The sequence below is a fragment of the Onychostruthus taczanowskii genome, unplaced genomic scaffold, assembly GCF_017590055.1.
Source record: "Onychostruthus taczanowskii isolate IOZ18803 unplaced genomic scaffold, ASM1759005v1 scaffold77, whole genome shotgun sequence".
Lineage (NCBI taxonomy): Eukaryota > Metazoa > Chordata > Aves > Passeriformes > Passeridae > Onychostruthus > Onychostruthus taczanowskii.
In genome coordinates, this window is record NW_024505561.1 from 1,079,654 (window position 1) to 1,106,085 (window position 26,432).

Genomic DNA, 26,432 nt, shown 5'->3' on the forward strand with positions numbered 1-26,432 from the left:
TTTTAAACCTTAAAAATAATGATTGATTGATTGGTTGGTTGGTTGATTTATTGCAGAAACCTTTGAAATGCTCATCAGACTGGCTGAGAATTACACAAGCACACTTTTCTGCAATGCGTATAGAAACATGGCTGCTGAGGCTGCTGCGCCTGTGCAGGAGTTTTTCACAGATGTTGGGCTCTTCTTATTTGGCACAGACGCCAGCACAGAGGAATTTGTGAATAGATTTTTTGACACCCTGTTTCCAGTAGTCTACAACCATGTGATTAACCCTGGTCCGACTGACATTTCACTGGAATACGCGGAGTGCCTCCGAGCGGCGAGAAGAGACATCAGGCCCTTCGGCAACATTCCCAATAAGGCCTTAGGACAAATGCGAAGATCGCTCCTACCCAGCCGCACTTTCTTGCAGGCTCTGAATTTGGGGGTTGAAGTGATCAATACAACAGATCACCTGCACTTCTCCAGAGAGTGCAGCAGAGCTTTGCTGAGAATGCAGTACTGCCCCCACTGCCAGGGGCTGACGCTGAGCAAGCCCTGCCTGGGATACTGCCTCAACATCCTGCGGGGCTGCCTGGCCGGCCTAGCAGAAGTGCATCTCCCCTGGCAGGGGTACATCCAGGCCCTGGAGGAGCTCTCGGGAGCCCTGAGCGGAGCACACGGCATCGAGCACGTGCTGCTGAACTTCCATTCCCTCATCCGTGACGCTCTGGTACAGGCTCGGATCAACGGGCCGGAGTTATCTGAGCAGGTAAGACGCTGGTTTTGTCCACTCTCGGGGCAAACATGAAAGTAGGAAAGCTGTCACTGATAGCTGTTATATTTTGGCCGTTTTTATGGTGAGGTACACATTTGTATCTGAGTTCAGCTTTATTTGACTAAGCAGTTTCTGGGAGCACAAAAGATACTTTTCATGAACAAAAGAAAATTGTTTGATTGTTATCTTATGTGCACATTATGATAAATGTAAGCAACCCTTATTTTAGATACCATTGTCCTGCCTTAAGGAAGCTATGACTTTGCATATATTATTTCCATAATTTTGGAAATTTATATGTTTCAGAGGAAGCAGCACAGTTAATTTGTAACATGAAATAAGTCCTTTCTTACACTTAAGAGAAAAAAAAATTGTGTGAGAGCTCTGTTAGCTGTAAATGTGTGAAGAGAAGAATTTTAGGATACTGCTATGGAAAGTGCTCGTTGTTTAACTACACTTGAGGGAAAAAGGCTAGTATATATGCTAATTTATGAGGGTACCTACCAAAATCCAAATTTTTCCTGTATTGTATTTAATCCACAATTTTTCTCTGTATTTTTACACGCAGACTTCACTGACAGTGGCATATTCTGTATTATGTACTGGATTGGATAGCTTGGTTTGGGGAGATGTCTTTAATTTTGTAGTATACCCTAAAGAGAGTGTCTGGGTGTCCCTGTGCTGTGACATCAGCTGAGGTGCAGGAGCACTTCTAGGACTGCCTCAAAATGTGATTAGCTGAAATTAAAGCAGTGTCTTCTGCTCAGCAGCTGACATGGCCTCTGACAATAAACAGCTTGGCCTAATAACATAAGTAGAGGTTTCTTCATTTCTTACTAATACCCAGAGTCTGATAAAATGGGTTCTTCATCCTGCTGGGATGAAGAACCCATTTTATGAACCCTCCTGGGTTCATTTCTACAAATCTCCCGCTATATCTGCTTTATACCAGCCAGATTCATGAGCCATAATACCCTGCTGCTCAATTTCCTTGAAAAAAGCTGTCATTTTTTTGTAAAAGGGTTTTTCACTAACATTTTGACTCAAAAGTGGTTCACTGATATCTCTGTAATTCCCAAGTTATTTCACATCTGCAGTTGCCTTTTAGGGAAATACCCTGTTCCTCCTTTGATTTCTGTGGGGTCTTCTTTGCCTACCATTTTCAGGAACAAGCAAGGAAAGGTTCAAGAGAAGGACTTGTCTTTCCTACTTCATCCTGGGTAATTTAATTTGAAAAGTTTTAGACTTGGATTTTCACCAGCGAATTGTCGTCAGTCCAGACTTAAAAATCTCTTTGCACACTCATGTTTTCAAAATGAAAGTTTTTAGAGTCCAAAATAGTATATTTCACTGAATTTTAGTAAAAAATTAAATGGATGAAGAGCCCTCCACTTAGTGTTTTTGCTTAATGAAAATTCCGTATTGATCCAAAATAAAGTGCTTTGTTTTGATATTCCTGAAAACTCCATGCCTTCCGTCTCCCCATCCTTCAGGCAATGTAAGGGATACTAAAATTTCTTATGTAATGATATTTGTTGCCATGTGCTTGTCCGAAAATCATGTGTTTACTAAGGCTACGTTAAAATCATCTGATATAGAAACATTTCCCAGCTTCAATACCCACATACTTAATTTTTGACTCCAATTGCACCAGACCTAGACATCTCTTTCACCTAATTTCTCTGTTATAATTGACCAGTCCTTTCTCTCTTTGATCACTAAATTGGTCAAATAAGACTATAATGCAATGATCCCTTGAAACGTGGTGGTCTAGTCAGTATATTTCATATTTTCCCATTTATTAGGTATCAAGACTTAACTCTGACATGTAATAAATAGAGTATTTCAGCTTTAAGAGGTGGAGGACAGGAATTTCATGAAAATTGACTTATTAATATTTATTTTATCTTCAGAGTGACTCATGAACTGTTTCAGGTTTTGATAAGCAATTAATGCATCAGTGACTCTAACAGACAAGGAAAAGATGATTATGAGCAAGCAAATAATGGTTTGCTTAGGCACACAGCAGTCTCCACAGTTTTAAAAGAGAATTTCATTACTTTTTGTGAGTTTTAAAGAAGCGAATGGAGAAAAAAAAAATTTAAATGTTTGGAAGTATCATATATGGGAATGTTAATGGGAGAATCTGTAGAGTATCCTGCTTAATGATACATGTAGTTGTGCAGTCTTTTTATTCATTCATGGCTATGTTTGTGTAAATAACCATATGTGAAGGATTTTTTCTAACACTTCGCAGGAGTATTTAAATCTGATGTATATTCATACTCTAAGCTGTGTGTGGTGTGGAAAGAACACTAATGCCTATATAGCATGGCTTCCTTTTACAAAACTCTTTTTTTCTAGTAATTTACAGCTTGTTCCATTTTCTGCTTGGGTCAGCGGAGCAGTGCCAACTCTGTGTCCATCTGAAATTTGTCTTTCCCTTTCTTGTTACTGTTTCAAAATCGCCTTTAATTCTGCCTCCCACAGCTCTGCTGACTGACAAATGAGTGCAGCACCTGTTTATCACCTCAATACCTGTGCTTTATTTGATGCTATTCTGCAGAATCTAGTAGAGATGTGTGGGCTGTGCAACTATTCGTGTATTTCTGTATTTTCACACCTACATATTGTCATATATTTAATGCCACTTCTGTTCCTGAAGTCTGTATATATCCATATATTGCTCAGTGCATAGTGTACCCCATGCTTTTTAGCTGGAACATAAATTTTTTAGCAAACATCTGTGTGAAGGCTCATGCAGATATAGCATAATAGAGGTTTAAGAGAGCTGCACCATAGAAAACAATAACAGTTGTATTATTAGAATAATCTGAATAATAGGTTATGTAGTTCTTACATTCTGGATAACAGCTAAAAGTGCCCATTGTTACAGAGCACCTTGCAGACTTACCCTGTGCTTCTTTTGTGCTTGGCCAAAGGTGGCACATTCTGGTCTCTGAGCTTGTGTATAGCCAAAGAAATCTCTGTGGAAGGCAGTGTACAGCCTGATGAATTCACAAGAACTTTATGGCACATTTAAGTAAGCCTTACATACATGCAAAAAATCCCAAACCAAACCAAAATACCACAACAAGCCAAAACCCAAGCAAAGGAACAATCTATGGAATTTTTTTTACAAGTTATAGTGAATTGTTTCATGTTGCCCCCCTTCTGTTATTGGAACCACTTAGATTCTGTTATTGAAACCATTTAGATTAGTTAAGACAGAAGGACAAAGAGATATTTCAGCAAGATTTACAAAGTTTTGGTATGGATGGAGCCTACTATCCCCAGCATAAGAACATTTTCCCACTGCCTTTATGTATGGATTAATGTCACAGCTGCAGGCCATGGAAGAGCAGCCTCCTGTGTCACTTCCAGTGTGATTCAACAGCAGTTCAAGCCGGTGTCACCCTGGATTGCCCAAGTCCTGCTCTGGCACCATCCTCAGCTCTCTATTCCCATCCTTTGCCTCCTTGCCTGCTTCCCTGGCAGCTGAAAGTCAAGCTGGATAAGGGAGTGTTTGTACTCTTAGCCAGAGATTCGTTTTGCTGTTTGAAGCCTTGTGCTGCCACGCAAGGGAGAGTTCACTGGGGTGGAATGAACAGAGGACCTGAGAGGAGGGGAAATGGGACTGAGGTCAGGCAAAAAATGAAGGAAAAGTGGAAAAGAAAAGGAGAAAAGAGAAAGCTAAAAATCGCAGGGCTTTATAGTTAAATATTCCCTGCACAATTTGCATGTGAGTTTTGTTCTTGATTCCCAAAGATTAATGGTGTCTGAGTTTAATATTGAATAAAAAGAGATGAAAAAGAATATTGATTAGTTGTTCATTGGCTATTCTGAGCACTGATGGTTTTGGGATCTGAAGGAAAATTAAGTATGTGACCATGATACTAAAAGATACATATGCATATAAAAATGTGGGAATCAGAAACACAAAAAAATCACAAAAATTCTGGCATTTCCTTATTTTGAAAGTGAGGAATTTGTGCTACAGCTTTGGTGAAATTCTTATATCTATTTTTTATATGTAGTATAAGCCTACAAACATTCAGAATGGGATTTTCAAAAGTGGTATGTCTTCGCTGTGTTCTAAGAAATTTCCAAACAGCTGGAGACAACAAACCTATAAATATATCCAAATATTTTGGAAGGTCTCAAGTCCATTCTTCTCAGTCTAATCCTAAAAGAATGTCTAAGTTATTTGTCTTCTAAAAAATAGGCATAATTATATCCTATTAAGAGAGACTTTTGTCTTTTTTTTTTTTAAATCAGTTGTCTAATACTGGAAAGAAAGCAAGGTCTTTCTTGGGGCATAGAATGTTAGCAGAAAGAAGAATTTAATAGGCTTTATTTTGAGCCTTATTTTTCTTCCTAGTTATTTTTGCTGGAATTGACTATAGACAGCCAGAATTGCTATAATAAAGTGATATCTTCAAAGAGAGTAAGAAGGATGATACAGGAAAATACAGGTCAGTCAGCCTTAGCTCCATGCCTGGAAAGGTGATGGAATAACTAATCCTGGGAGCTATATTCCAGACAGATGGAGAAAAAGTTGATTGGGAGTAATGGTTAACCTACTTGACATTCTCAATAGAATAGCCAGATTGATAGGATATGGGCAGGGCAATGGATGATGTCTACAAATTTACCAAAGCCTTTGAGACTGTCTCCTACAACATCCTTAAGTATAAACTGTCAAAATGCACAGTGAGCAAAACTGAAAAATGGATGGGTGGGCTGGGCCCAAAGGATTGTCAGCACAAAGTACATCTGGAGGTAAGTGATTAGTGCTCTGACCCCCAGGGGCAGATACTCTTTAATGTCTTCATTAATGGACAGGGTGATGGAACAGTTTACCCTCAACAAGTTTGCCAACAGAACAAAACTGGGAGGAGCAGCTGATACACCAAATTATTGTGCCATTCAGAGGAACGGGCTAAAAAATTGACCTCAGGGGAATCTGATGAAGTTCAGCAAAGGGAAAAGTCTTGTACCTGGGGAGGAATAACCCCATGCATCAACAGCTGCTGGAGGCTGACCGACTGGGAAGCAGCTTTGGAAGAAAGGGTTTGAGGCTTCTGGAGGACACCAGGCTGAACGTGAGAAATGCACCTGTACAGTAAAGAAGCCTAACAGCCTTCAGGGTTTCATTAGGAAACAGGGTACAGGTAATGTAACAGAGTTGCATTAGGAAAACTGCTGCCAGCAGTTTGAGGGAGGTGATCCATCCCTTCCCAGCACTGCTGAGACCACATCTGAAGTGCCCTGTCCAGTTCTGGGCTGTCCACTATGAGAAAGTTACGGAGTGACTGAAGTGAGGCCAGCCACAAAGATAAATATGAGACTGGAACATCTTCCATATATGGAGAGACTGAGAGAGATGGAGCTGTTGAGCCTGGAGAAGAGGCTCAGGGGGAATCTTATCAATATGTATAAATACATGGTATGAGCCAGGGAAGAGGAAAAAGTCAATCTATTTTCAGCCATGCTCGCTGACTGGATACCCAAATTTGACGTTGTGGGAAAATTAATTATATTGTTCCTGTCACCAAACTATCTATATGGACTTAGCCTTGTACTCCTTTAACTTTCAGCAAGTGTGTGTTCCCATTACCAATTTGTAAAAGACAACCCCCAAGTGAGCCACTTGCCATAAATTTCTTTCATACTTAAAAAAAAAAAGACCAAAAAAACCCCAAACCCCTATCATTTTCAGCAAAGCAGATTTTGGAATAAAATTGTGGAATTTTGCCTGATGGTTTTGGCATATGACTGTGCCATCATAACTTTGTTGAATTTAAATTAGTTGATACATTGATGAATTTAAATTGCTTCCCAAGATCAATAGAAACTGATTTGTAAAAACTGCTGAACAGTAATTGGATTAGAATTGTGTTTGAAAAGAAGATTCCTGCTTCAGCTAACACAGAGTTAAGATCATCACCTTCCCTTTCTCTCCATTCAGATATTCATCCAGCCATAGTTGTTAAAAACTGTACTGCTTGTATGATACAGTTTGGCGTATTTTTTATACATCTGTCTTTTTTTAAATGTAACATGAAGTAAGTCTATTGCACTTGTGACCTCCATCAAATTCAGATTGTTCTAGTGTTTATTTCACTTACCCATTGTTTCGTCATGGAAAAGCTTCTTGCGTCTATCAAGTTTTCTTCTGAAGCTAAGCTGGGTTTTGTTCATCAGAAAGGAGAATGGAGAACTTTGAAAACAAAGTGAAAATCACCAAATAAAGTGTTATAGATTGTTTCTAACTAATGAAAAGTTGTTTTCATTAAATAGTAGGCTTTATTCCTAACAGAGCATACTTAGCAATTGGACAGTTCTTCCCACCTTCCATTCCATATATTTCAGTAGCTTGCATTTACTGAGGTCTGGAGTATTACTGTTATTTCTGGCATTTATACCACACACCACATATTACTACAAGTCCCTATGCTGGTGGTTTTTTTGACTGAAATCAGTGTTTATCCAATAACAAGAAGATACCTGCAACAACATTTAACATAGAAACATGGCAACCACAACTCAGAGCATTTTGTGTGTTGGAATGGCAGTCATATGCCTGATGTTGGATTATCCTCAAAACTGGTGTCCTTTTACAGTGCAGTTCTACTTTTTTCTAATGTGTAGAAACAGGGCTTGAAATCATGCACAAAATATTGGCAGAGGCAATGATACATGCATAGTTATTTGCACATTGTGGAAAATGGATGTTAGGGTTATGATCTGCTCCTTCGATATATCCAGGCATTGTACTCAAAGGCAAATTGGAAAGTCAAAATATGTACACATTGCTGGACACACACTTGGTAATATACTGGTTGTCTTTTATTTTAAGGTTTAAGATACACTGGGAGATGTGTGGCAAATACTGGAAGCTCTTGTTTCCATCAAGAACTTTTTAAACATAATAGCATAACATGAAACCATGAAACCACAAAACCACGACTGTCTAAACAAAATCAGTTGCTATGTTCCTTAGCTTCTCAGAATTTAAATATATGGTATCTCAACTTTTGGTAGCACTTTCAAGGTACCCACTTTCCTATGCCTCTTTTTCCAATTTCTTTTTTGTTTGTTTTTTTTTTTTTTTTTGGAAATGACACAGGATATATTTCTCATCTTTGTTGAGAAGATGTTCAAATCCAGTGTCAACTTCACGTCTCACAATTTTCTGAAAAGTGCTTTTTTAAAATTAATTTGCTGAATTGCCCAGATTCCTCCCCTGCATCTCCCACGGTGGAATTACTTTTATGGGCTGCAGTTGGACTGGCAACAATCCCCAGTCCCTGAGCCCCCTGCAGAACCTGGGGGACTGAGGGGTAGTGGAAGAGATGGAAATGAAGGAGTGAGATTTTCCTTGAGATGAAGGAGGGAGAAGATAGACTAGGTGTTTCTAGTCTGAACTTTATTTCTCACTGTTGTGATATCTTTTTAATTTGCAATATATAGTCTTCCCCAAACTGAGGCTGTTTTGGCCATGACATTAATTGGTGAGTTATCTCCTTGTCTTAATCTCAACCCACAAGCTTTTTCTTCTTATTTCTCTCCCCTTACTCTTTAGGGGAGGGGAGTAAGAGAGCAGCTGGGTCAGCCTTTGGCTCTTAACCAAGTCCAACCCACCACAGTTATCAACACACATACATGGCTTTGGCAAGCAATGCTGAGTAGTGCAGGTTTACATGAGATGTGTTCAATCTAGACTGCCAAGTATGTAATGTAGGAGTGTATCATGGCATGCATTATGCATTTGGATTTAATGTGTTTTGAATTAACCCACTTCACAATTTGAAATTAATTGAAACATGTTAAGTTGTGCAATTTTTCTGCATTTCTTTTTTAAGTTTGAGAGCTGGTATGTCAGGAAAGTGTAGGACCTTTAATATGCCTTCCCTTTTTTATCTTTCTTTTTTTTTTTTTTTTTTTAATAACAGAAGCTCAGACAAAATTTGGTCAAAGTCCACAGATCTGAAATGGCTTTTTGCTTTCCATTTACTGCATGGGGACTCAGAGGCCTAAAAAATGCAGAGTAAGCAGTCTGGGCTGCCATCATGGTCTGAGTTTAGGTGATATGATAGATATCTAAATTTGCTTTGGCACAATGGCAGGTTTGCCACAATGTGCCTACTGGGCTCTTGGACTGAAGGTGAGAAAGATTCTCCATGAGGCTGAAAGTACTGCAATCTGATTCTTCATATTTGCAGAAAGAGAAGGAAGGAGACTTTTCACTCCTTCCCCAAAGCGGAGTAGAAAGCATGAACAAGAGTAAAGAAGAACATGAACAATCCTTTCTGTAAGCTGTGTATGTGTTTTGTGTTTTTTCTCTGCTCTTCATTTTTCATTGTAAAGCAGAGTGAAGAGAGAGGTACTGAGCTGAGCAGACTTCTGGTATCTCGGTTGGCCTTTAAAACGCTACCAACTTGTTGTAAGGGAAGAACTTTTTTCAGGGCAAATCCAGGGATTTTGAAGCAAATGAGCTTTCTGAACTGTTTTGATTCCTGAATTGATATGAACATGTATGAATAAATGACTGTCTTGTACGTTACAAAAGATCTCCAAGGAAAACTGTTTTCCCCAGGTGCAAAGAAGAGAGTGAGGAGGTATTGAAACACTTAATATACAGATACAGGAGGCAGAAACATTGATCTTGTAAGCTGCACTTTGGAATGAGGAAGAAACACGTAGGTTCTCTGAAATACTAACTAGATAATGGGTTTTTCCCTGTTTTTTTTCTGACTTTTTTCATCCTTATTATCATGAAAATGTGGCCCTCCAGTTATAGAAAGAGTTATTGACAGTGTCTAGTGCTAAATGAAATAATGTATTATGACTGTTAATTTAAGTGAACATGATTTTCTTAGCTTACATACTTTTGTTATGGAATTTTGCTAACGAAACTGCTCTGCTCTTCACACTTTTGGAACATAAATTGCAGCCTGCAATAAAGTGTAAATATGTTGTGCAGATATGCTGGTGTAGCCAGCTTGATTTGCTTTCATTAATTCTTTATATATTGTAAATTGAAATGTATTTTTTGTTTTAAGTGAGTTATGTCCCTGATAAAGGTTTAGACCCTTAGTGCTGCTTTCATTGACAATCACACTTCTGCTGAATTTCTTTTGGTTTACACAGGTGACCCTGGATAATTTTAGACCTAGATTTAAAGAACAATTCTGCCTGTGTCCTACATGACAGCCCAATGCTAGCCCTCTGTGTCAGAGCTGTATTTGCTGGGCACACAGAAATATGGAGTAATAAAATATATTTGAACCACAAGAAAGCGTGGTCAAAATCATAAAATAGTCAAAATCATAAAATCGTCATAAACCATAAATCAGTCAAACTACACACAAGCAGCTGATATTTGGAAAGGGCTACTGCTGGTTTTGTATAATTGTTTTTCAGAGGAGAACCACAGAGTGTTTTCACTGAACATAAATGGAACACCTTGGCATCCACTGAAGCAGACTTGGATAGGGAGAGCTGGCAGCTTCTCATAAGAAGCAGTTTTTGTTGAACTCCCTTTGAAGAGTTTGAACTAGCAGTGCTGTGTTCTAGCTACAGGGTAACTTGGCTGAGAACATTTGGATTTCCCCTGACATTAAGTCATTTAAAGTAAAAAAAAATATATATATAATAATTTCCTTCCCTTCCAGCTCCATTCAGGAGGAGAAACTATTTTTATTGCCAGACTTGCTGAGTGTTAGTCCCTCATGAATGGAGCAACAGAATTAAAACCATTTACAATTTTAGTGATTAAAGACCAGAAGACACAAATTAAAAGTATATTAAGTAGCTCATATTTAATGGACTCTTAGATTTTGTTTTGCAATCCCCAACATGCAAAGTTATGAAGGAAAGCAAAGATAATTAAACATTGATAAGATATGAGAACAGAGTTCTCAAGAACTTGGACAGGATTACTGATTTTGATAAATATAGTAGTAGGAGAAGGATATGAGTCTCAGTCATGTGAAAGTCGTGGACTGTGACTCCTAGAATCCAACAGCTTGAACAGCACCCTTTTACAAAACCGTATGAAAAAATTCTGATTATAAAAAGCTGGTTTGCAAACTCTTTGCATTTTTGTCTCTTTCCTTGGTCTTCACTAAAGATTTTGTAGACTCACATAATGGTTTGCATTTAATTGGACTTTAAAGATCATCTAGTTCCAGCCCCCTGCTATGGACAGGGACTCTTTCTACCAGACCAGTGGTTCAAGGTCCAATCCAGCCTGGCCTTGAATACTTCCAGGGATGGGGCATTTCCCCATTGAGTGGTGCTGCATAGTGCCAAACCAAGTGGAATTGTTATTTTAGTATCTCCAATTTATATATCACAGAAAATTACTTTACTTTTATTTCCAACATGTAATCCTTTCAGTTTTTTTCCCCTGAGGAGCTACCACTGCCTTGCTGGTGGGTATGCATTTTGTACATCTGGAATTTACATTTATTTTTTCTCAATACCACCTGCTTGGGTGTGAGATAAACTCTTATATTTCACAAGGTTTTTTTGAATTAGATTTGTCCTTTTTGAGCTTGAAACCACTTCCACCTCTATCTCTCTTGAAAAATTATAGCTGCACATTTTTGTGCATCACCTGAAATTTCAATTTCAATTTTCTATAAAATTTCTTGAAAAATATCATTAGCTGGCAAATCTATTTGAGATTTGTCTTGCAGGGGATTCTAAATTGTTTAGTAATTTTAGCAGGCATTATTCTAAGTGTCTAATTCTCTAGGCTTTTGTTCATAATGTTTTCCTCCTCACTTGTCATGGACTTCTCCTGCAAATTCTGTAAAATGCTCTAGCGTAGGTATGAATCCTGTAATTTGCCACTGTAACTCCAGAAGTTGCTTATTTTCCTTTGTCTGAGACACATTGTTAGAGTCAAGTAGTCACAGATAAAGAAGACAAAATCTGAAAAGAAAGCAAAGAAAATAATACAGAATTTCTTCATGGTTTTTCTGCGTTGCAAACCTGGGACTCCACCAGTCTCTCCTCACATTAATGGTTGCATATTAACATTCTTTCTGTTCTGAAGGAAAAGCAGATGTTTATTACCTCATGCTTGCTCTCCTTGTTTTCAAAACCTTGGATTTTGTCTCGATAGGGAATACTTTAATCTCCCGTGCCATGTGCACCCTCTCATATATCAAAATGCATTTTTCTTTGAAAGAGAAGTTTGAGATTAAATGAGCAACTGTTCCAAGCAAAAAAAACAAACAAAACCCCCCCCCCAAAAAGAAAAAAAATAACCCCAAAAAAAAACCCAAAAAAAAAAAAAAAAAAAAACCCCCCCCCCCAAAAAAAAAAAAAACCACAAAAAAAAAAAAAAAAGAAAAAAAAAGAAACAAAAAAACCCCTACCAACAAAAAAACCCAAAAAACAACCCTGAAACCGCCAAACCAATAGAAGGCTGCTGAAGTGCTTGGGAATACTGAAATACTGATGCTCCCTCTCGTGGTTTAGTTGAAATAAAAGAAACCACAGAAACTGTTATAGTTTAATGCATTGTTTCGTTGATCAAAATCTTTGGTATTTTTGATTAGTAATCTGGTGCTGGAAATGCTGGCAACTCATCAAGAATCTGTTTCTAGAATAAAGTATTCCTTTTGTATTTCTAGAAAGGAAAATAAAATTAAACACAATTTTATTTGTGACAAATGGATTTCCAGCCAGCATGGTATTTCATTCTAGCTTTATTTTAGGGTTGTTAGATTTCAGCTGTCCATTTGCTCATGAGTGTTTGAGGGGATGTAACTGTAAGGAATATGGCAAGTTTGTGATCTGACAGCTAGAATTGAAAGCCACCAGACTAATCACTAGCTAAAACATGCATTAAATAAAATCATGTTATGGCATAGCTGGTCACAGACTGTGCTGTGCATCGCGGAACAGGGGAGAAGACACCTCTCGGGATACAAAACCTCTTGGTCTTTCACTCAGATCTGGCTGGGTATCAGAATCAGGAGTCTGGAAACTGCCCTTTATTTAAAGAGTTCCTTTAACTCTTTCATGGTGTTTTTTGGCAAGTTTAGCAAGGACTGTATGTTTTTCATACATGTATGTATATATCTCCAGGATTTCCTGTAAATGGAGTATGTGTCAGGTGGTAACTAGATTGATCCAGTCTCACAGACCTTCAAGGCATCTTTGTGGCGATAGTCCATGCAAGCCTTAAAACTTGAGTCTGCTGAGACTTGGTAAATCTAGTTTGAGGTGTATCACAGGACTGTGTGTTGTTTGCTTCAGTCATTTGATGTAAAATAATTTCAGTAGAAATGCTGAAGTCAGAAAGAACCATTTGTGTTGTGGGAAAAAAGAGCAAAAGGCACAAACCAAAACCGAAACAAAGAATATGACACATTTCTCATACCGTGTGTCTGAACTTAGTGTCTGACCATTATTGCTGTGATGCTCCCATCATGGTGCAGTCCTGTTTAAATACAAAGGTTTGTAATGCTCCAGTTTTCCAGACTGTGAGTAATCATAATGTAGGCATTCTAAGGAATTGCACTACTAAGGAAAATCAAACTGCCATAAAGTTCATGTGTGGCACTAATTGCAATTTAACTGCATGGTTATTACAAGAGCTTTTAATTAACTCAGTCATCATACTGTGGCGTACAAATTGTGTGTAATAACAGCATGCTGACTATGATGACAATAGGTTTGTCTGAACTGTGAAAATCAGGAGTTTTATGATTTTTGGAGGTTTCTTCTTATGCCCCTAAATATTGTGTGGTATTTAAGAATGTTTCAAAAATGAAAAAAAAAAAAAAAAAAAAAAAAGAAAAAATCCTAGCAAGTTGCTGAAGCATGCCTGTTTTAAAATTTTGTGGAAGTCTTTAAGTCTTCCTGAAATTCAGTGAAAGGTATCTCACTGAATTCTTTTTCAGTTGATTTTTCGGTTTCACTTTTCTATTTTCATCCCCTTTGAGAATAATTTTTCACACTCTCTTGTTTTTGAAGCCAAGAAAAATGCTCAGTTTATGGAAACATTCAGAGGAAATCCCATTTCAGTTACACTGGAAGATAGATAGTAAGAACAGATTCTGATCAGATGTTGCTGCAAAATAGTAATTTATTAGTTCCGTAGGGCAGTGAAAGCGTTGCTCTTCTCTCAAAGTTATGATTCCAGTCTCTCAAGACTGGCAAAAAAGCACTGAATGATTTCTCAATTGGAATGTTAATTTTGCAGTCCAGAGACTAAAAATTAGGAAACAATGTAGCTAATGGATATAGTTGAAGTCCTTCAGAAAACACAGTAAGTACAACTAGGTGGTGTTATGCTTATCACATGTATTTCTTCCTGTAGATATAAAGAAAGCATTAAAAGATAAATATAAAGCAGAAATTATTATGGGAACTGTTTTTATCTGGTTTTTAGACTGTCATCAGCCCTGTACTAAGAAATGAAATACTGGAATGTTTGAGTTATAAATTATTTGGCTCACAGACAGAACAGACACCTGAAGGCAAGGCAAGAGTACATGACATTTTCATATGCACAAGTTTAATGCAGAAACAAGGTGATAATGAAGACTGGGCTAGTGAGGGAGGCAAAAGTAAATTTGTCATGCACATAAAGTTAATGACATAAAAGTGACAGACACTACTGAACAGTTAAAAAACCCCAGGCTGGGTTCGGCTGGGTGGGCAATATGAGCATGGTGTAACCAAACACAGAGAGAAGAACCAAGACCATAAAAAGCCAGTGGTCCCAGAGGTTTAAATATCACAGAGATGAGAAAGGTTAGAGATGCTGACATCACCGTTGTAAATGCTGAAGTAGCTCATCCTTCAGAAACTCTGTCTGAATAAGTAAGTGGCTGCTAAAGAGTGAATTTTGTGCTGCTGCCCTCATTAACAGAACTGAGTTCTCAGCAGGATGATTACTGTCATGCATATCTTTGTGAGAATGGCAGAGGTGTATGTGGCGCTGTGCAAAATGCTTTTTATTAGAATTTTCAGAATTTTCCAGCACTGGGGAAAAAAATCAAATCTTAAAAAGACATTTCAGATAATTACTGGTTTTTAATGTTATTTTTATATATAAAGTTTGCCCAAGATTACTTTTTAAGAAAGATTTTGTATCTGAAACTAAGGTATGTATTTACATGTATCAGTGAATGCAAATTTCTTACTATTGCAAATGCATTTCTTGAGACATTGACTCAAAGAGACCAGAGAAAGGCTGTAAGACAGTATTTTGAAAAAGCTGACTATGTAAAGCACATGTAAAACAAGTATCATCCATATTCCAAGGCACTATGACTGTAAAAATTATTGATTTTCTTTTTTTTTGTTCATTTTAGTCAGAGCAAAATATTATGAGACTTTACTGTAAATTTAAGAAACACAGATAGCTGTGGATTCTCTTGTTTTCCTAGTGAAGGTCAATGTATATGAGGTTTTTTCAGTTTACTATAAGTGGAGCTAATTTATTTATTTTTGTCTTTTTTTTTTTTTTCCCTTGACCTGAAGGACTGTTACTCATCTGCTCAGGGGCTGCATTAGCCAGCAGGTCACCTCCACCCTGTTTCTCCTCTCCCCACAGGCTCTCACCCTGCAGTCAGGCTCTGTGGGTGCCTGGACAGCAAAGCTGCCTTGTTCAGATGTGCAAGTCACTTGAGACCTATAACACCCTACACACCTGACCCAGGCATGTCAAGAGACAAAACATCTGGATATGACTCCTTCCCAAACATCTGGATCTGACTCTCACTCTCTGTTAAACCTTATTTTTATTTTTGGTAAGACAAAGAATAGCTGAAGAGTATACGGGAAGCTGGAACTGAGGCAACTCAAACAATCAGTTGCTTTGTCATAGAAGCTGATCATAAGCATAATACTCCCTGTATCACTTCAGTGAGCATAAAAGAATATGATAAAAGTGAGACAAATGAAATGATGGAAACATTTTGTGTCTCTGGTATATCTCCATTATATTGGCATAGAGGGGCTGATGTGATAAGCTGCTGCAGAGGCTGGCACTGAAGGAGCAGACTTGCATAAGGGTGCATGAAGCACAGAAAAGGTGTAGAAACTTGCAAGGGGGGAAAATGAGGAGTCCAATTAAACCGGTGGAATATGCTTTAATGTGTTCTGAGAAAAAAGTATTGGGGGAAATAGAGTGAAGGAGGTTTGAAACTGAATTTGAGGACAAGAAGGAATGTAGTAAGATGCTGTCCAGAGAGACACTGCCTCTAAGAAGAAATGGTGACATGAATGCCTCAAGTGATGTTCAAAGTGTAATCCCTTAAAGGACATTAGTCATATGTCCAGAGATTATTGTCTTGCAGGTAAATTCAGGCATGTCATTTGGAGTGGGTCTAAACTATAACTTGGCTGCCTGTGTTGTGACACGTGAACCACAGCCTAAAAGGACCACTCACTTTTAACTTTACCTTCCACTTCAGATCATAAGGTGAACACTAGTCCTTATGTAGTAATAATGCTGATTCTTTCTTCTTTTCACTGACCTAAGCAAATGCATTCAGTGAATCTTTCATTGTCACCATGTACAACATGCATGCCAACAAACTCATTAAAATTAAATGTGTTTATTCTATTTTATATTTTAAATTTATTTCTTAACTAGCTCTGCAGGAGTTCTTAGTTGGAAAGATGGTCTGTAAGACTTGCATTTCTCTCTTTAATGCATGATGATAACTTGAAAATGAGATTTATTTGCTGTCTCTGTTCTTATATGTGGGAATATAAAATAGGAAACAATAATCCTTTTTGTGTAGCATACACACTCCTTCCTTCACATGGTAGCATTTTGAATATGTTTCTGCTTCAAGGTTGGATGTCTGCCTTAGAGGCCACATTGATCTCCTCTCTCCCCTTTTCTCTCTAAAAGTTGACTACCTAATGACTACCAAGTTTTCATAAGTCACATTCAGTATTAGTTTTTTACCAGTGCTAGCTTACACAAATGCATGCTGTTCAGTCTGCTTAATGTATCTTGTCAGATGTGATTACAAGCATAACTATCCCTTATTTAATAAATATATGTATATTCCTAATTTTTTTTTATTCAATGACTAGGTAATGAGATATGAATGTGATACCCTGTGTCATACAAAATGCCCAGTATCACATTTGAGTAATGAGCTATGAATGTGATACCCTGTGTCATACAAAATGCCCAGTATCACATTTTACAAAGAAGAAAATGAGACTTCATGTGAATTTTTATCTGTTGACATCTAGACCAGAAAGCTGCTTGATGTTTTCAACAACTGTGGTCCAATATCATTAAACTTCCATCCTGGGTCATTACCTTAACGTCTTTCAGTGTTGTAATGCAAGTTTCCACCCTGCTAACTGTTCACTATATCTTTGTGTAACTGGGCTGAATATGCCATAATATTCATCGACCCTGAAAGAAGGCACAAAGTTCAATGCATATTAGAAATGTGATTGGGATACATTACAGAACAAATGTAAATATGCTGTTGTTCACAACACATCATATTCTCTGAGGATTCTGATACCGTCTACATAAAAATACACTTCCTTATGGGAAAAAAAGCACCACAATCAATAAAATGCATGGTGACTTTCTTATACACTTGGTATCCCTAAAAAAGGAATGCTTTTACTATTTTTTTTTACTATAAAATGACTAATTATGTGTTTGCTGCATTCATTATGGATACAGTGTTACATAGTGTGATAATTAATGATGCTTTTTGTAGCTTAGTCTATCTTTCTTGTTAAAATGTAGTGAAGCTGAATTGAGAGACTCATAGCAATTGTTGCTTACATGTGTTCTTTCCTTCTTCTTGTGACTTTTTTTCCTTTTAGGTGAATAAGATATGTGGTCCTCCTGTAAGGAAGCCTAAACAGTCTCCAGGTTGCTCCTTTGATCAGAACAAAGATAATCAAGGGTTGAAGATGTTCTCCAGAGACAGTGAACAAACACTCACCAACAGAAGAAAGTAAGACATTAGTTTTACAGCCAGAAAGAAAGACTAAAGTAAGCCATTAATTTTACAACAGAGTAGGTTATGCTCAATGCAATGGCATGCATTACTAGCAAATAAAGTCTCCAAAGAATGAAACATTTTAGCAACACAGTCTACTCTGTTACATTTTGGAAACGGCAATTTAATTACTAGATTTTGTTTTCAGAAGTAATGGACATATGACCAGAGTAATTTGGTGTGGTTTAAATTATTTAGGAGGGTGGATAACGTTGATAGAATATGTGTGTTAGCTCTATGTGTAATTTTTAAAATTAAATTTAACTTTACATATCAGTAGGCATTATTAAATCTGAAAAAAGTGACTGTAGCTTTTTACAGAAAACTATTTGTACAAGCTGATAAGACAGAAAAAATGAATGACTTTTCTTACATACCTTTCTGCTGTAAAAAGCCAGACAATTAAGCATTTGGGACTAAATCTTGAAAGCCTTGTTCAAGCAAGACCTGCTGATTTTTTTTTCTGTGGCTCTTTTGCTGGTATATAGTGAAATGAAGTGACTGCAGAGGCTTGGAGATTTCATTTAAACCTGGCTCAGCATTACAGGGTGAACTTTGTGTAACTGTGTGAGGTAGGTGTTTGAGCTGCCATTACAGTCTGCGGAAAGGAGAAGTCATTTTAGCTGCCCACAGGTCTGTAAGCATCCAGTGCCACTCAGAGATACCCTGGGGTGTCCCAGCTGATCTCCTGCTGAGAAGGACACAGGTGTCCTATAAGTTGTATCATACAGTTCAAGCCTGACACGGTTGAAGAAGTGTTTGGAACATAACTCTCAGGCACATGGTGGGACTCTTGAGAGTGGTCCTGTGCAAGGCTAAGAGCTGGACTCAAAGATCCTTGTGAGTCCCTTCTAAATCAGCAGATTCTGTGATTCTGTGGTGGCTTCCAGCTTTCTGCAGATATCATAGGTAGCTGAAGGAATCTCAAAGGCCAATCTATATTTAGAGAAGTTAATCACATTTTTAATGGCCATAATAGCACTCTAAGGCATTAGGAATGTTGCAGTTAAGATTAAAGGCTCCATTATGCAAATAAAGTACCAAGTTAAAATCAGAAATTTCATTTATGTTACAGCATTTACTAAAGTACAGAGAAGTTTTCTTTGTCCTCTTTTTTCTCTCATTTCACTTTGTAGTGCAGAAGGAAACAGAAGTGAGAGAATTGCAGGGAATAATTGCTCACTCCTGATGTCTGGAGAAGAAAAGGTGCCTCTGAGCTTCAAAGGCAAACCATTCTTCTCAGTGTAAGGACCTTCAGTTACTAAATAGTGGAAACAAAAAACAACAATGCAAAATATAAATAGAGAGTTTTGAAAACATTGTGGTAACAGGAAGATATGCAAACCATAAGTTTGCTTTAGCCAGCACAGACATTTTTCAGCGAGCACCATTACATGGGTGCATGTTTTTCAGTTACATGCAAGTTCTTGATGTTTTCTGATTGCTAACACTCTGCAAACACAATACCGTATTCTAAAATCTCACTTAAACCAGGACTATTCCATGTTTCAAAGCAGAACACTCTATTGACCTGAGGGACATTGCCTGAGAGACCCCTGAGAGGGGCAACACAAAGCAACATTGTTTTCCCTTCCCTTCCCTTCCCTTCCCTTCCCTTCCCTTCCCTTCTGTCTGAGATTCTGGAGACACTTCATGGCATGCAAACTGCACCAAAAAGGGGAAGGCAAAGAAAGTTTGAAATCCATTGATGCAGATTCCAGTTTAACAATTTCCTATCTGCTGTCACCTGCAGTTGCTGCCTCCTGGATCACCTCCTTCCTTATCAGGCACAGTCACTTTACATTTTACTTTATATTCCCATAGCAACTGTAAGAACCTCACGTGGAAGTGTGACTTCAGTGAGTGCTTGCAGCCTGGTCTTAAGGAAATGCTCTCCTCTAACTCCACCTTATTTACCTCCTGTGGTATTTCTGTTTTCCAAATGCATGTCCAGATGAAAGTTTACATTTTAAAGTCCATGTTGGGCTGCTGCTGCCTGAACTTCTCATGAATTATTTTTACCATTGAACCTAAGCTGGTATTTTCTGGTACTATTTGGTACGAGAAAAAAAAGAAATTTCTCCTTTCTTTTGATGCCAAAAAATTGTTAGATGAATTTTAAAAAATCGAAGCAAACCCTTCCATAGCAACATACAAACTTGGAAGTGTGTAATACTTTTTTTCTCCAGAACTGTAAACAGCTTCTAGTACAGAGGATGAAATTGTAAAAAAAAAAAAACCCAAAAAACAAAAAACAACAACAAACTTTTTATCTGTTTATTCAGAATTATTTTTTATCTTCAACTTCCACTGACTGTGATTGCACATTTGTGGTCAGCTGCCTGTAATTACATGCTATCTGGTCTAGGGGATGATCATGTGAAAATTGACATTCATACCATTTGCCCTTCTAACTACTTTGGTCAGACATCAACAGGGGCTGAAATCAGTTATTACTTCTCTATTAAATTTATCTTTGCCTGAGGATGTATTTACTAATAAACCAAATGACCTTTCTGTTAGAATGCAGTTTGTGACAAGATATTATGACAGCTATATTTATTTACTTTTATTTCTTCTTCAGAAGAAATTCCACTGTTCACTTTGAGAGGACTATCTAAACACTATTTTTCATCCAGAATGTAAACATAAACCATAGACAAAATCAAAGTCAATCTACTCAATGGCATTTGGAGGGAAATTGCAAAGCCACTGTGCACACTGGGTTCAGTTTTGGGTGTGGAGAAACAAAAGATATGATTATTCATGGCTAGGAGAGTGTGGATGAATCATAGTTAAAACCTAATGCACATAGGCAAATATATGTTGCATAGTCAAAATTGACCCTACATGGGATTTTTCAGAACTGCAGTTTTAGAATTAGTAGGGCACTCACATCACATTTAATAGACATAGTAAAATAAAATTACTGTAGTTTGTGTAAAATATTTGCCCTATTACATGAAAGAATATATGGCTTTTTAAATGACGGACTGTATAAATCACTGATGTTTTATCTGTTTTAATTTGAGGTAAACAATACTAAACAATTAAATTCCCTATAGCATATAGTCCTATGGTAATTAAATATAGGGAAATGTATATACTATTTCTGGCATTTTTTCACAACTCCAGACACTATAAAAAGAGTTAACGTAAAGTGGAGCTTGCTGGGTTACAGAGCAGTAACAGAGTACAGCATTTGGCAGGGCTTTTCTGTGTGCCTGCAGGTCATAAATAACTCAGTAATGTGTCATGTTCCATTTCAGAATGAATAAGTATCTTAATTTTTCCCAGTAGGAAAGGGTCTCCCAGAAAGAGATTTTCAATTCATAAACAAACAATGTATATTAAATACCACAATTCTATTAAGAACATGCCAACCAAAAAGTAATTCATTTGTTTTGAATTAAGTACAAAACCTTATCATTACCTCTGGGCATCTTTAAAATTATTTAAAATAACAATACATAATTTATAACCTTCCAGCACAGCACATGGTAGAAATGATGCAATTCTTCAGATGGTTATTTTAATCTTTACTAAATACTGAACCCCTACATCTTAAACCCATCTTACCTGAATCTTGAGTCACTGCATAACTTTAAAAAACATTTTTTGTAGTATTTGTAAAGATAGGTAGGGGACTTCTTGTCAGCACTTTTGGAAAACAGGAGACTTATTCATCTGCACCTATTTTTTTATTTGCTATGCTTTTTATTTGGAGCATTTTTTCATCTATTTGTCCAACTATAGCATTGCTAACTGTATCACTACAATGCAAGAAAATTTCAGGTTGAAAGAAATAGTTCCTGTTCCAGAGCATATGTAAAGCAGGCTTTTTTTGGCTTTTTTTTTTTTTTAATTTGAGCAGTGGGAGTATCAACTTTGTAAACTAATGAAGCGTATCTAAAAGAATCAAACTCATCTATTGACAGATCAATTTAAAATATCCCTGGAACCAGTGGAGAGTAATGGAATAAACACATTCCTTATCTTACAGAAATGCACAACAGCAGGACAGCTCGGTGTTGTTGGTTGACACTGACAATTATTTCTGGTGTTCCCGTGTGCAGGGAGTTTCTCAGCCACCTGCGGCTCTACAAGGCCTTCTACGGCGGCCTGGCGGATCAGCTGTGCGGGAACGAGCTGGCAGCTGCCGATGGGCTCCCGTGCTGGAATGGAGAAGGTGTTGGAACAAGGTAGCTTTCTGGCTCACTTTTTGTCTTTTTTCTCTTCTAAAATAACTTCTATTCCAGTCAGGTATGGTGTTTCCCTGTGTCTGTGTCAAGATTAGTTTGAAAAATAAATAAGCGTGGGTTCCCTTCTCTTGGGCTTCACCTGTACACAGTAAATAAAATCTCCCTGCATCTCTGTTTAAGAAAAAGAAAAAAAGAGTTCCAATGTTCTTCACATAATTTTTCCTTCGAATTCGCAGCACCTAAACATACACTGGAAAAGAAGCTGGATTGGCATTTACAAAATACAGTTGGACAAAAAGAATATGGATTTTTGTTTGAGCTTGGTCTTTATAAAATGTTCCTTTTAATGCAGCATGTGGTAAGAGACTCAAGCTTAAAACCTTCTCTTGCTGTGAAGTATGAAGTAATCTCTTAATATATATGGTTTCCCATGAGAGAACTAAAAGTTAAACGTGAAGATAAAACATTTTAAAAGAGAAACATTTATTTTTTATATATGCAGCAGCTTGGGAGACATCATTAAGCAGTGGCAAAGAAGAGATAATAAACAGCTACAGTCCTAGATGTATGTCTCTGGAATCAGTATATTACACAGCTTATAAAACACTAGTATTTTTGGATGGAGAAGGATTTTCAGAGAGCTCATCTCTGTGTTTTTGCTTTATTGCTTTGATCACCAAAACAAGTATTTCTCTTGTTTTTCTCAAGTATTTCTCTTGTATTTCTCAAGTATTTCTTTCTTGAAGAAATCCTTCCCTTGCTGATGACAGAAACCAAAATACTGAAAAGTTTGTTGCAGTTATTTGTCATAAAAATCATTATGTTAATGTGGTGTGGATTGGTAGGTGGTATCAAAAGTCATATCAATGAAGGCTGTGAGGAGAGTTAGTAAAGTGTGAGCTAGCAAACAGAGCAGTGGGCAATATGCACCTTTAGGTATCTCTAAAAAGTTTGGTGGGAGCTGTCATTTATTAATTGATACAGGAGGAAACTTAGTGGTCATCCTTTTACCAAACAGCTACAGGCCCACTTTTCTTTATCTTCTCGGGCAGTCCCGTGCTTTGGCACCACCAAAGTCCAGTGAGTGGGTGACTCCCTTGACAGTCTCACTGCCAGCCTTGCCCAGGGATTTCAACAATCTTCTGAAGAGGCCATGTTCCTTCTTTAGGCAGCTGTATTTGAGATTTATTCTCAACTTTACCTGCTTGCTTTTGTTTTTCTGACCATTCCCTGGTTCACTTGAAGTATTCCTAACAAATATTTCAGTAACAATATAAAGTGAAGGTCTTGTAATTACATATTCCCTAAGAACAAGGTTCTTTTATCATTACTTGTGGCTGCTTATATACTTACTATTATTACATTAGATATTTTCAAACCTTTCTTATTTTGTCATATGATACTATTATACTGTATGTATCATGTTATATGGTTATACTATTACTTTGTTTATACTATTATACTGTACTGTTTGATTTGACACTAAGGACCTGATAAAGAAATGAAACATTCTCTAAATTTTCTAGTAGTATTCTAGTAGTAACTTCGTAGTATTTTTTAAAAGTAATTTAATATTTATGCTTATATATAATATGTTATATATATGCTATTTTATATATGTGTGCATATAATATATTTAATATTGGATCCAGCCAAAGATATAATGGATGAAAAAAGCACTGTGTCTTAAAAGTAAGGAATAACACTGAGTGTAATGAAAAAATTTTCTTAACGAAATTATTTTGTCATTGTATGTATATTAATGCATAAACACATTAAATAGATTTAATTTTTAATGCATAATGCATTAAATAAAACATATTTATATTTTTGGTCAGTAAATGTCAGTGTCAGCTTCCTGAAAGAGCTGAGATGTAGATAGAAGTACAGAATGATTATTAAAACCAGAAGAGCAGGAAAGCCTGAGTTGCTCTAGATTATCAAATGGAGCTGAGACCTGCAGATTAGTTCCTACATCTCAAGACCTCTGACTGTGTACTAAATACATTGTGGTACACAATCTCCTGTTTCAGCATCTTCATGAAGGCACTCAGATCTGTCCGCTTCCACCGCTTTTTATTCAGTCAAAATGCTCTTTGTTCAATTTTATTTGTTTATATTTGTTTTGTAACTGAAGGGGGGAAAGCTCTCCTGCTCTTTGACCAAGATGAGTTTTTTTTACTGTTAGTATTGTTATTGCAGAAGTGATGACCTAAGAAGAAGTGTCTAGTATCTGCTAGTATCTGCTTTTGTAATAGCTGGGATGCATAGCAAGCATTTAAAATATATTCTGCTTAAACATTAGCAAGAGTTTTTTAGTGACAAGGACAAAAATAAGTAGTTTTGTTGTACAGCATCTAGATAAAGGAGGATCTTTAAGAATAGGCAAGGCAGTCACTGAGAAATGATGCAGCAAAAGCTGATTTTTCTTAGCAATGTGGAGATAAAATGGATAACTTCTTAAAATCTCCTTTAGCTCTATGATTCTGAAACCAGGATTATCTAAATCCTGTGTTGCTCAACTTCTATTGTCATGATGCCAGGATACTGTGACATTTTAGAAGCAATAATGACTGAGCAGGCATCATTGCTTTTCTCTCTAAATACTGAAGAACCTGTACATTCACTCTATTTACTCTTTTTTTTCTCTCCTCATCCTGCCTTCCCACTAATAGAATAATAAATAACAATACTGATGAACTCATCAGTGCATCTCACCAGTGTTTCTGGCACTGGTGGGGAAAAATCGACATTGTTCAAATAAGTTAAAGACAAATAGATTTTATGTGTTTTGAGATTCTTCATTCTTTTCCATCTGTTTTTGCCTTCTGTTTCAAAAACATGTGCCATAGCTAGCTGCTGATGACTGAAATTTGGGCTTGATATGAGAAAACAATATAATGAACTATGTATTGCTGGTGTATCAGGACCGGAGGAGATTGCTTAGACTGCTTGCTGTATCTGTGTTTCAAGCTGCCAGTAGAAAAAAGCTCCAAAGACCGAAGAAAGATGAATGAGGAAAAAAAAGTCTTTGCAGTTTTTCATTTTCATTTTTTGTGCGTCTTTCTAAAAGAAGCATTTCAAAGATTTTAACACTGACAATATTGGATATCAGTTAAATCTTATAACCTTTGCCTTCTCTAATGTTATCCAAAAGATTATCAAGCCTGGGTGGAAAAAGGTCACAAAATGAAAAATGGTATTATTGAAATGAAAGCTTACTTAACAGTTTACATTTCATACACTTCAGCTGTTCCATTTTTGGTTTAAGCCTTCTTTTCTTTTCTTCTTTTTTTTTTTTTTTTTTTCTCCAAATCACAATACCATGGAAATGTGGCCCTTGATTTTGCAATTCTAGAAATTATTGTGGATCTAGCATTTCACACAGTACAGGCTCATGCTTTCATCAGAACTTCAGACAAGAATTCCCACATTCCTGCATTCATGCCTGGCAGGATCAGTAGTGGCCAGGACTTGTGGGAACAAGACCCCTCTCATGAGGTCTGTGTCGCTGCAGCATGAGGCACAAGACGTCTTAGAGGAGTCTTCAGCCCCTTGCCTGTCTTACCCAATTGTGTGACTGCAGTGGTCTAGCATGAAACTGAAATTCAAACTTCACTTTCAAAGCCACAGTTGAATGTTGTGATGAAGTACCTGAACTTTAGTGTTACAGGATTCATTAAATTCAGTGGAAAAAGAGGAATTGAAATTAATAAGTTATGCACTACCAAAGCATATGAGTTTGGAATTTCAGTGGCATCTTAGCATTAAAACTAAAATAATGGGAGTTGTGTAAATAGACTGAGATTGTTCCACTTCACAAACATAAAGAGATTTAACTGACATTTATGCAGCTTTGGTTGTCCAGAGAGCCTGGCTAGAATGTGAAGAGAGATAAATTAAAAATACACAGAGGAGAGCATAATATATACTGTACATCTTGGGACCAGCGATTTAACTGAAATAAAAATAGATGTGAGTGAAAAAAATAGTAATATTTTGTGTGTTGAAAGATTCAGGAGTAATGGAGATTATTAAAAACAGCTAATCAAGTTTTGAAGGAAGAATTTCATATAAAGCGTATATCTGAAGTATCCAAATTAAGAGAAATTAAACAGCATGATTGATTTTAATTGCTGAGCAAATCGTTAAAAAGTGATTATAATAAGCATCTCTCATCAAATAAATGCTTAGCTTTAGCACAGCTCTTAGGCTGGGGAAATTTTCTCTTTTGGTTCTTAAATATTCTGAAACTACTACAATCCTGTTCTTGTTCTTACCCAACAAAAGAAGATAAATGGTTATATAAGGGAAGTTAATAAATTGATTTTAATTTCCTTCTCTTTGAACTAATCATCAGTTTTTAAAACAAGTTAAAATGTAACCTGCCATCTAAAGCACCACTTGACACCTATGCAAAAGCTGTGCCTGAGCAACATAAAATGT

The 26,432-nt window shown here is 37.0% G+C and overlaps 1 protein-coding gene across 1 annotated transcript in view; it reads left to right on the forward strand.

Moving 5' to 3' along the window:
* The window catches only part of GPC5 (glypican 5), a 572,404-nt gene that overhangs the window by 84,653 nt on the left and 461,319 nt on the right, over positions 1–26,432 (forward strand). The window contains exons 3-5 of the mRNA XM_041423410.1: positions 57–751; positions 17,606–17,739; positions 21,861–21,973. Of these exons, the coding sequence (XP_041279344.1) occupies positions 57–751; positions 17,606–17,739; positions 21,861–21,973 (942 nt within the window). The remainder of the gene's footprint in view (positions 1–56; positions 752–17,605; positions 17,740–21,860; positions 21,974–26,432) is intronic.